Source organism: Microtus pennsylvanicus, chromosome 11 (genome assembly GCF_037038515.1).
Source record: "Microtus pennsylvanicus isolate mMicPen1 chromosome 11, mMicPen1.hap1, whole genome shotgun sequence".
NCBI classification, from domain to species: Eukaryota; Metazoa; Chordata; class Mammalia; order Rodentia; family Cricetidae; genus Microtus; species Microtus pennsylvanicus.
This window is the reverse complement of record NC_134589.1, coordinates 72,323,897-72,335,556: the sequence shown is the minus strand read 5'-3', so window position 1 is coordinate 72,335,556 and position 11,660 is coordinate 72,323,897. Positions and strand designations below refer to the sequence as shown.

The following is an 11,660-nucleotide window of genomic DNA, read 5'->3' as shown; positions in this document are numbered from 1 at the left end:
ACAAATATAGACTTGTAATGTAGTTCTGTGAACTAGCAAAGTTGGGGCAGATGAAAGGCCATGGTTCTGTATATCGCAAAGCAAATACCATTAAATTTTAGTGAATTACAAAAGCTGTAGCTGACTGAAGAAGATTTGAGAATCAAAGTCATACTCGCCCCATCTCAGAACTTCGCTGTGTCTGTTTTCAGGTGGCTGAATCACTGAGCCATGGGAATATGGCCGAATGCATCATCTATAGATGGGTTCATCCTCTTGGGCATCTTCTCCCACAGCCAGACTGACCTGGTCCTCTTCTCTGCAGTCATGCTGGTCTTCACAGTGGCGCTCTGTGGGAACATTCTCCTCATCCTCCTCATCTACACTGACTCGCGACTTCATACTCCCATGTATTTCTTCCTCAGTCAGCTCTCCCTCATGGACCTCATGTTGGTCTGTAACATTGTGCCAAAGATGGCAGCCAACTTCCTGTCTGGCAGGAAGTCCATCTCCTTTGTGGGTTGTGGCATACAAATTGGATTTTTTGTCTCTCTTGTGGGATCTGAGGGGCTCCTGTTGGGACTCATGGCTTATGACCGCTATGTGGCCATTAGCCACCCACTTCACTACCCTGTTCTCATGAGTCAAAGGGTCTGTCTCCAGATTGCTGGGAGTTCCTGGGCTTTTGGGATCCTTGACGGAATAATTCAGATGGTGGCAGCCATGAGCATGCCCTACTGTGGCTCAAGATACGTAGATCACTTCTTCTGTGAGGTGCCAGCTTTGCTGAAGCTGGCCTGTACGGACACATCCCTCTTTGACACCCTGCTCTTTGCTTGCTGTGTCTTCATGCTGCTGCTCCCCTTCTCCATCATTGTGGCGTCCTATGCTCGCATCTTGGGGGCCGTGCTCCGCATGCACTCTGCTCAGTCCCGAAAAAAGGCTCTGGCCACCTGTTCCTCCCACCTGACAGCTGTCTCTCTCTTCTACGGGGCAGCCATGTTCATCTACCTGAGGCCAAGGCGATACCGGGCTCCTAGCCATGACAAAGTCGTCTCAATCTTCTACACAGTTCTTACTCCTATGCTCAACCCCCTCATCTATAGCTTGAGAAACAGGGAGGTGATGGGGGCACTGCACAAAGGGCTGGACCGCTGCAAGGTTGGCAGCAAGCATTGAAAAGCCATGGTCCATCCAGGGTTTGGCTGTGTTGCCCGCTATTTGTATATTATTGGTAAGGCATTTTTGTTGTGTGAATCTCTGTTTCCTTCTAGACGAAGGAGAGTCATGATACTGCCTCTCTCACAGGGATTTTGTGGGGACCCCTCTCTATGAGTTTAAAACCTCACAAGGGAGCCCTGCTTCACTATTGTTCTTATCTGTTGTACATAACATCCTTTAATAAAATTTACTCTGTTTCTTAATTATTCTCGGCAATAGTTGTCTTTTATTGAGTGTTTACTAAGGGCTGGAAATTGTCTTATTCCATTTTGTTTTATTTAATAGGTAATTCTGGATAAAAAATGTGGAAAATGGGAATTTTCCAGATGTAAGGAATTGAGATTTCTATAACACTTGAATAGCCTTAGCTTCCTCTGTGTTCTAGTAGAGGCTTTAGAAACTGCCCTTTAAATTTTTGTTTGGGGTCCAGTGAGACCGGTCAGCGGGTAAAGGCTTCTTTCACTAGGCCTGACAACCTGAGTTTGATCCCAAGACCCTCATGGTAGAAGGGGAGAGCCAAGCCCTGCAGGTTGTCCTCTGACCTTCATATGCATTCCAGGGTACAAATGTATTTAACATGCATACACAGAAAAAAATAAATGCAATTTTACAAGAACACAAATGGGTGTGTCTTTTAAAATGTTGAGATATATGCTTATTTGAGTCCTTTGACTATGTTTAAAATGAGTTTTTTTATGAGTTGTTGTTGTTCTTTGTATGCTACAGAGACTGTGACCTTACCACACATGCAAGGTACAGATATGTCTCCCACTCCCCAGGCTGCCCTTTTTACTTTTGGATAGTAATACTGGTATACAACAGGTTTTAGGATTTTTATAAAGTCCAATTTATTTACTTTTTTCTTTTGCTGCTTGTGGCTTTGGCATCATAACCGAGACTGTCTAATTGTCAAATTAAAGGTTTTGAATATTGGCATTCGTTTTATTGCTTCTGCTCTTATAGTTAGTTTATTGATCCATATTCAGTTCATTGTAGCTTATCATGCAATGTAGAGGTCGAGCTTCATCCCCTTATCCATGTAGATGGATATCCTATTGTTCTAACGTTTTCTGAAACTGCAGACTTCTTCCTTCACTGAATGACATTAGCATCCTTGCCAACAGTCAATGTGTCATAAATATGTGTGTTTACTTAGAAAGTTCACTTCCTGTTTTCTTTCTGTTCATCTCTATGCCAGTACTCTACAGAATTTTGATTACTGCTTTACCACTGTTTTATAATCAACTTTGAAATTAGAACTGTGACTCTGCCAGCTTCCTCCCTCCCTCCCTCCCTCCCTTCTCTGTCTCTCTCTGTCTCTCTTTCTTTCTGTCTGTCTGTCTGTCTGTCTGTCTGTCTTTTTGGTTTTTCAAGACAGGGATTCTCTGTAGCTTTGAGGCCTGTCCTAGAACTAGCTCTTGTAGACCAGGCTGGCTTCGAACTCACAGAGCTCTGTCTGCCTCTGCTTCCTAAGCATTGGGATTAAAGGTACACGCCACCACAACCTGACCTCTAACTTTGATCTTATTCAATATTGTTTTTTATTAAGCTTCTGAAGCTTTCCATAGATTTAAGAATTGACTTCTCCATTTAAAAAAATTTTTGAAAGCAATTGCATTGGACTTGACGAAACTACACTTTGAGCAGTAGTACACAAAGTGCTGATTTGTCTTTTTAACAACATCAGATCTCTCAATCTGTAAACACTGGGAATATCTTTGTGTGGTGAAATGGTGTCTGTCTAATTGGACTACAATCTGCTCAACAGGACAGCATTCGTGTCTTGACCACAAACCTAACCAATTAACTGTGGGAAAGCTCACAGACTCAAGAGGAGAACCTTCTACTGCTGTGTGTGTGTTTTTTTAACCAATATAAAGTTTTTGAGAAAAGGTCTTACTATGTTGCCCTGACTGCCTGGTACTTACTATATAAACAAAGCTGATCTCAAAGTCCCAGAGATCTGTCTGCCTTTGCCTCCTGAGTATTGGGATTAAAGGCATGTGCCACCATGCCCAGCCCTCAACATAACTTCTAACCACATTCAAATACTTATCCTGAGGTCCGCAAATGAGTGTAGCTCTCATTTCTCATCAAAGACGCTTCCTTCTTGCAGCAGATGGAGGATATTGTGGAGATCCATAACTGGTCAAAATGCAGAGAAGTGACTGTGGGTGCCCAGATCCACATAGTCTACAAGACAACCCATACACTTGTCATTCAGGAAAAGTCAAGGAAGAGGGAGAGGATGGACTGGAAGAACTAGAGAACCAGGATTCCTGCTGCGAGATAGTGGTGTCTTCTATTCACTACAGAGAACTTCGTTACCTAAACAAGACCTGCGTGGTGTCAATGCCCAGCAGTCAATCAATGGCTGATGAGACTGGGGGATAATTCTTTTTCAGGAGTGAGCTCCCTGATAGGTTGGTTACTCAATTCTAAGTGTCAGTCCTAAACACACACATTGTGGGAAACAGGCAGGACAGAAACCCCAACAACAGGCAGGGGCATGTGGATTAGAAATGTTAGGTAGGAGGAATAGAGATATGAAAGAAACATAGAGACATAGGATGGTACCGGGAGGACAACTTGGTGTACACTAAATACTGAATCTGCCTGCGTTTATTTTTCATATTCTTTTATACCCCAGTACAAAAGGGTGGAAGAAGGCAAAAAAAAACTGCTTTAGCATGACACAAAGGACAACCAGAACAGTTACTTATTTCAATACTTGAAACAACAAGCCACTATTTTCTGAGTAAAGCATTTGATGTTTGGGGCAGGATATGCAGTGAACACACCCTAGACCAAAAACCCTGAAGGCAGCCACTCCCTAAGTCAAACCTCCTAACTAAAAATGAAGGAGCAGGAATAGGCTTGAATTCTTTGACCTTTGGTCAGGGTGGAGTGGACCCACCTCTGTGGGCTATCTTAATTCCAAAACACCAAGTAACCATACCCTAGGGTACAGTGTGTAGCCAAAGTTGTCAACAACTTTGAAAGAGCAAAAATAAGTACAAACTCTCTGACCTCCAGTCAAGGTGGAACAAGCTCACTTTTGTGGGTCTCTACCACCCAGCCTTTTCTGATGTTGTCTTCCTAGTGCCTGTCCTATGTTACCTTTTTGTTTGCATTGTTTTCTGAGACAGGGCCTCACTTTTCCCAGGCTAGCCTCAGAATTACAATACTTCTGCTTCAGCTTCCTAATGCTGGGCTTGCCAGTGTGATATGCTACCTTTAAGTCTTGACAATTTCTTAGTATGAGAGAAACCCATTTTTTCCTGTGAACCTACAGGATGGTGGGCAGAAGGTGGACAGTGCCAGGAACAAGTGACCTCTGGGTGTGTTTGTATATACTTCTGGGGACCGCGCTGAAACACAGTAGAATTGAGCTATGAGGTAAGGGCCAGTATAACTACACTAAGTGGGTTAGGCAATAGGAAGCTGCTGGAAGATGCAGAAGTGTGGGGCTCTAGAATATTCCAGGTAGATTCTACCTTCACACATTACTTAATGACTGACACCAAAGTAGACTACATCACAACACAAAAGCCAAAGCTCCTACTTGGTTTTGGAATGGCAGGAAAACCCAGTATTCCCAGGTTGGTCCACAGAAACCATCATGCCCTAGTTTCCACTATTGCTTCCCCCTGGGAGGGAGTTTGTTGTGGCCCCAGAGATGACTGAAAACTTGGCAGGAAGCTCTCTTCCCTCGGAGGTTTAATTTCGAGAGACTGGGACAGAGGTGTGGCGGAGGACAGGTCTCTCAGGACTTATCAAAGCAGAAGCAACTTTCCTTAGTCACAGCAGAGACGACAGTAGGTGGGAGCAGACAAGGGATAAAACCTCTCAGGCAGGAGCTGGCCCTGACCCTACCAAGGGGTCACACCTACAGGTAAGAACTCTGTGTATTCCCCCGCCTTCTCTTCATGGTCCAAGGTTCTTTTGGCAGGCTAGAGGTGGATCTTCTGGAAGACCTTCCCATGGTACTAGACTTTTAGGGAGGAGCTCTCTCTTTTCTGGGGTTTCTGTGGTCCTTTTCTCAGCTCCAATCTCCTCCCCATTTTAGAGTATCTCTTCAATATTTTTCCACAGCCTCTTGGAATACATTGTGTTTCCCCAACTCCTGTGTGTACAACATAGAAGATTAGAGACTCGTTATAGTCAGATGGGTTTTTTTCCTCCACCAATTTCCCTTCTCTGTTTCCTAAGCCCTTTGCACGTCTTTTCCAAATCCATTTCTCTCAAGGGTCTGGAGGTACTTCAGCTGGTCTGTGCTGAGACCACTCTGAAGACCTAACTCACTGGCTGCAGCAGCTGTTGCTGGGTGGTGGCAGTAGATGGGTCCTGCTCTCTAAGTCCGTTCAGACTCTGATTGGTCCCTTGCTGGTCCCCCAGACATTTCTCCTGACATTGTTTCTGTGATTTCAGGTAAGACTTGTCCTCTTTGCATCTTGGTCCTTCCTTCCAGGTCCTTAAAAGCCACCAGTGTCTGTGAAAGCCACCACAACTGACACTCTCTTGCCTTCAGGTGTAGAAGTATTGTGTGTCTCCCTTTGGCTTCTGATGATGGGTTCTTTTGCCTAATCTCTTATACCATGGGTAGCACTGGAGAACACCTGGCTGTCTTGTTCGGTTCATCACTTAAAGCTAGGGAGACAGAGTGGCCCTGAAAAGAGGTGGCATCCTCAGAACGTCATCATAGGTTTTAGGAAGAGTATGGCTTGGTATTGTCAAGCCAAGGAACAACTGAACAAAACTCAGAATAAAACTGGCATATGTTTTCATGAGACAGACCCTCAGAGTGTTGGGAGAATTGTCTCTTCTAATATGGAGACATCAGATTTTATCTGATTCTAGTGGGACCAACAACAACCACCTACATGTCCCCCTTCTTGGATGCAAGGCATTGCTTGCTCTTCCTCTACCACCCACGTACTTCCCCCCATCTTCATGTTCTCTTTTTGAAGAATAATTAGAACTCTGAGTTCATTTGGAGAAGCATGTGTTGGTGCGTGCACTCCCTTCTCTTCTGCATGTAGTTTTCTTTCTCTGTGAGAAATCTCTCTGGTGGGGCCGGTTTCCACTCTTTCTGACACAAAGCTCTTTGAGGAAATTCCCAGGTGTGCTTCTGCTTGAGTGTCTCATCTACAACAAAGGCTTTGTCAAGATCTGATCCTACAAAAAAGGAAATTTTAATTAATACGACTTCATACTGTGTTTTGTTCACTGACAAGGCAAGTCCCCAGGATACTTTTTTTTTCCAAAATTATTTTAGCTATTTGTTCAATATGTGTTTATAAGTGCCTGCTGCAGACTCTGTGCTGTTTTTGCTGGCTTTTGTCTTGCAGGTTTCCATGACAAATCCTATTGGGCATCAATTTAATATATATTTATTTTAACCAGGCTATTTTCTCACAAATTTAAAAATGCTAAAGATAGAAAATTGTGTCCCACGAAGACATTCTTCTCTAACTTGGTGTCAGACTCCCATGATTCTCGGCTCAGGGTCAGTGCTGCTGTTTTCTTGCATATTAGCCTGGATATTTGATTTGTGAGTCCACGTGTCCATTGCCTTCTGTGCACTGATGCATTCTTATTTATACCACTCCATTGTTTATTTAGCATTTCCTCTATTGAGTAATTAGATTATTTATGATTTTTTTACTTTAATCGAATCTACATCCTGTCTACAAGTCATTTTGCACACATTCAAACATTTCTATAAGATTGCCTGCCAGGAGAGTTGCTCAAAAAAAAAAAAAAAAGCTTCTCTTATTTTCTAAATATGTCTACTGGGGGCTTTTTTCCCTGTACCATCCTCTTGTGACTTCTTTTCCCAGACTCTAACCTTGTCCTTGTCTGTCACACTTTCTTTATCTCACTCATGCTTGGTAAAATGGTTTTTCTGCTTCCCTGGAAAGTCTCCTTTCTCATCTCTATTGTCTTACTAGTTTTCATTCGCTGGTTGATAGAAAATTTTTACGTCTGCTAGCCTTGGATATTGGCTCAGATTAGAGTGTTAAGAATTTGTATTAAGAACAACTGGCTCTGAGCGTGTGTGAGGTATGCCCGTTGTAGCCTGGCTTACAGGACTGGTTTGTGTTTCTCTGTGTGGCATCGGTAGGTTTGAGTGGTTCCTAAGTTAGTCACATTCCTGATAGCAGGAAGAGTCCTCTGCTTTCCTGCTTGGTGGAAATGAATCTGGGTCCAGGAGAAGAGCTCAGACGATGCACCTTCTCCACCGGCTCTTTGGACTTGCAGTGGCCTCAGCTCCCCTGGTCTGCGACTCCATTTCCCCTTCCCCAGAGAAGCAGTGTAGTGTGTTTGCCAGGGGTGAGGAAGGCCCCCTTTATGTGGGGTGGGGGAGACATGTATGGCAGGGCGTTTCTTCAGCAGACTTCCAGGAGATCTCTTTGCTGGCCTCATACTCGTCCCTACAACATTGTATCCTATAACCCATTCCGAGCATGCGCGATGGGGGGATGGGGAGGGGGATTGCTCTCTGATTACTATTCTGTATTTTTGTGGCCACTGCAGAGCTTAGCTTTCTTAGTTGGAATTTGGTCATCTTCCACGCAGCTGTTGCAGTATCTAAAACTATTGACTTTTATTGTATATGTGGTCACTCTCCTTAGAGAGAAGGTCTAGAGAGGTCCATGACGGGCGTGCACAAGCACCATCTCCCCCCAGGACTGGAGATCTTCAGACCCTACATATTTTAAAGGGAACCGTTAGTAACCCCCAGTGGTTGAGAAGAGGCTTTAAGGAGTACCTGGTGCAATCTCTCTCCTTCCCCTGCCACAGAGGCAGAATGGTCCTCACAAAGTGTCCATCGATGTGACTTTACTCAATTTCTTTCCCTCTCTTGGAGAGAGTTTGTGTTTTTACGCGTGTGAGCTAATGATTTTAGCTTTGTCTCTCTTTCTGGAGAAGGCACCTGCCGCCTCTATTGGCAGGTGCCCCTGTCCCTCATCTTTCTTTACTTCTTCTGAGTCTCTACCGCTTCTACCCCATCAGGATGTGTTGTGTGCTCAGCCCCCAGTACCCAGAATTTCATCTGTTCTTGGCATTCTCACTGCCCTGGGGGAGCTTCTAAAAGAACCCCAGCCCAAACACTTCCATTTGCAAAATGCCAATGCCCTTGAGAGATTCTACTTGTGATCGTGTGGATTTGGGGGAAAATTGTTCCCTTCCACCATCGAGCCTAACATATATATGGCTAAAAATGCCTGGCTAAAAATATTTTTCAGTTAAATTTTTAAGTTAAGAATCTTTATTCCATACTTGTTGTAGATTGTAAATAAATACTAGGACTTTTTATTTAATTTTGCTAGCTGATTGGTGGTAATTATGGGAAGACTTGTGATTTTTAGGTCCTGAACTTAATTTTTTTCATTTCTTGAGTCACAGAATAGCCTGATTTAGCCTAACTTTAAAATTAAACTAATTTTCCATGTTTCTTATAGAAAATGTAGAAAGTACAAAGAAATTTAAAGAAGTGATATTTAATGTTACTACATAGGACAAATTACACTGTTAATACCCTGGCATATTTTCTTCAAGCCTTCAGAAATTCTTAAAACTATTAATAATTTTTTAATACTAAAAAGTCATAAATAACCAAGTGTCATGGCACACATCTGTAATCCCAACACTGGGGAGGCAGAGGCAGGTAGATCTCTACAAGTTTGAGGCCAGCCTGGTCTTCAAAGCGAATTTCAAGATCGTCAGAGCTGTTACGCAGAGACCCCTTGTTTCAATAAAATAAAATAAATGTCATTGATATCCCATTGACTAAATATTATTTTGCCATATATTATAGTTTATTTAGTTACTTCTGAAATTTTTATTTATTTATTTATTAAAAATTTCTGTCTCTTCCCTGCCACTGCCTCCCATTTCCCTCCCCCTCCCCCAATCAAGTCCCCCTCCCTCGTGTGTGTGTGTGTGTGTGTGTGTGTGTGTGTGTGTGTGTGTGTGTGGTGGTGGTGGTGGTGGGGGAGAGAGCCTGCAGGACTCTTTCCCTCTGGGGATTGAACTTGGGTTGTCAGTCTTGGCTGTAAGCACCCTTGCTCTCTGAGCCACTTCCCCGCCCCTTAGTTACTTCTCTCTTTTGGACTCTCCATTGCCTCCACCATTCTTCACTTACTAAGATAAGAAGTACTATGAGGGCCAGTGAGGTGGTTCAGCTGGTAAAATCCTGAAGACTGATGACCTGAGTTTACTCCCTGGGACATGTGGTGGACAGAGAGAACTTCCGACTTCCACACACACAGGTGCGGGGGGGACATGGGTGTACATCCCCACCCCAGCTTATATGTTATTAAAATATTTTCTAAAAGCATACTGTAAGATTTCATGTGTGTGCACCTACACACACACACACACACACACACACACACACACGTAATTGAATTTTTTAACATGCTATACGCTTTCATATCTGAAAATAATAATAAACCTTCCTTGGCCTTAGTTTGCTATTAATGAAATGAAGTTAATGGTTAATGACCATCTTTTTTCCCCAAGGACTTTGTGTTCTTATTTGGTTTTGTTTTGAAGTAGGGTCTCACTATGTAGCCAAGGCTGATTTTCACCTCAACATCCCCCTGCCTCAGTGTCCCTTGTGCAGGGGTGGGATTACGGGTGTGCACGCCACACCTGCTACTTTCAGGTAATTATGAGGCTCTGTGAAGATGCCACAGAGCCCTCGCCGTGGTTCCTGGCTCATGACAGATGCTCTAAGTAATGGCACCCGGCCACCACTTTTAAACCACTGAGTGCTGCTAATGTTCCCACAGCACATCTTCACTGTCCATCGGCTTCTGTGCCTACTGTTGTCTCCATTTAAACAACAACAGGAAGTCAAAGTTTAGTAGGGTGCCCACTTGACCGATTTCACTGCCTACGTGCTTTTCTTAAAAGAGCAAACCCTCAAGTGGTTAGGACCTGGGACCTTTACTGATTTTATGTTATCTTACTGTGTGGTGATAGTGGTTGAACTCAGAGCTTTGTGCATACTAGGTACGTGATCTAACTCTGAACGACATCCTCAGTCAGGTATGAGACAGGAGAATAGAGCAGTTTCTTCTAGGGACAGAAACTATTTCCTGCATTAATAAGCAACAACAATAACAACAAGCTTGAAACTAATTTCTCAGTTACGTGAAGAAAGTGTTAGGATTTAACAACCAACATTATTTTTTTTAATCTTTAAAGAGCTTACACATTTATTCTAGACCAAGTCATATTTAAAGATGACAACACACTGGGCAAAGTCACAATGTCCTCAATATTATGTTATATATATGTGTTGTTTTATATATAATATATATGTGTGATATGTTATATAAATGTGTTTATATACATGTATATGTGCATATATGTGTTGTGTATATATTTTATATATATACATCACACACACACACACATATATATATATATATATATATATATTATATTGAGTTTTGTAAACCTGCTTGCAGATCCAGCTCTTCCTAACAATGGCCTGGACAGGAAACCAGACTCTCATTTCCCACTTTGTCCTCCTGGGCCTCTTCTCCCGCACTCCGCTGAACCTCTTCCTCTTCTCCATCATCATGGTCATGTTCCTGGTGGCCCTCTCTGGCAACGGGCTTATGATCCTCCTCATCCTTGTGGACTCTCGTCTGCACAGCCCCATGTACTTCTTCCTAAGCTGGCTGTCGCTCATGGACCTCATGCTCATCTCCACCATCGTGCCACGGATGGCTGCTGACTTCCTCATGGGGCGTGGCTCCATCTCCTTCACAGGCTGCGGCCTCCAGATCCTCTTCTTCCTCACCCTCCTGGGGGATGAGTGCTTCCTGCTGGCCTTCATGGCCTATGACCGCTATGTGGCCATCAGCAACCCCCTGAGGTACTCCGTAGTCATGAGCCGCCGTGTCTGCTGGCTCATGGTAGCAGGATCTTGGCTCTTTGGCCTAGTGGATGGCCTGATCCAGGCTGTTTTTACACTCCGCTTCCCCTACTGTGGCTCCCAGGAGATTGACCACTTCTTCTGTGAGGTTCCTGCTGTGCTCAAGTTGGCCTGTGCCGACACCTCCCTCTACGAGACCATGATCTACGTCTGCTGTGTCCTCATGCTGCTCCTGCCCTTTTCTGTCATCTCCGCCTCCTACCTCCGGATCCTGGTGGCAGTGCTACGCATGCGCTCTGCCGAAGGGAGGCAGAAGGCCTTTGCTACCTGTTCCTCCCACATGATGGTGGTCTCCCTCTTCTACGGGGCTGCCATGATCACGTACATGCGGCCACAGGCCTACCACTCTTCCAAGCAGGACAAAGTGGTCTCTGCCTTCTACACCATGATCACCCCCATGCTCAACCCTCTTATTTACAGTCTAAGGAACAAAGAAGTGACTGGAGCCCTGAGGAAACTCCTGGGAAAGTGTCCCTGTGGTAGGGGAGCTCTTGGTTGA

General features: G+C 44.0%; 2 protein-coding genes across 2 annotated transcripts; both read left to right on the top strand.

The window, feature by feature from the left end:
• The first annotated feature begins 210 nt into the window (after nt 1-210).
• On the top strand, nt 211-1,158 carry LOC142859476 (olfactory receptor 2V1). Its single transcript, XM_075989645.1, has one exon. It carries the CDS (start codon nt 211-213, stop codon nt 1,156-1,158), a length of 948 nt encoding a protein of 315 aa, XP_075845760.1.
• A 9,548-nt stretch (nt 1,159-10,706) lies between these two features.
• Nucleotides 10,707-11,660, top strand: LOC142859474 (olfactory receptor 2V1-like). Its single transcript, XM_075989644.1, has one exon. The coding sequence runs from the start codon at nt 10,707-10,709 to the stop codon at nt 11,658-11,660; it is 954 nt and encodes a 317-aa protein (XP_075845759.1).

What these genes read in the sequence shown, in the direction of transcription:
- LOC142859476 (XM_075989645.1), top strand. Translation starts at nt 211, where the DNA reads ATGGGAATATGGCCGAATGCATCATCTATAGATGGGTTCATCCTCTTG.
- LOC142859474 (XM_075989644.1), top strand. Translation starts at nt 10,707, where the DNA reads ATGGCCTGGACAGGAAACCAGACTCTCATTTCCCACTTTGTCCTCCTG.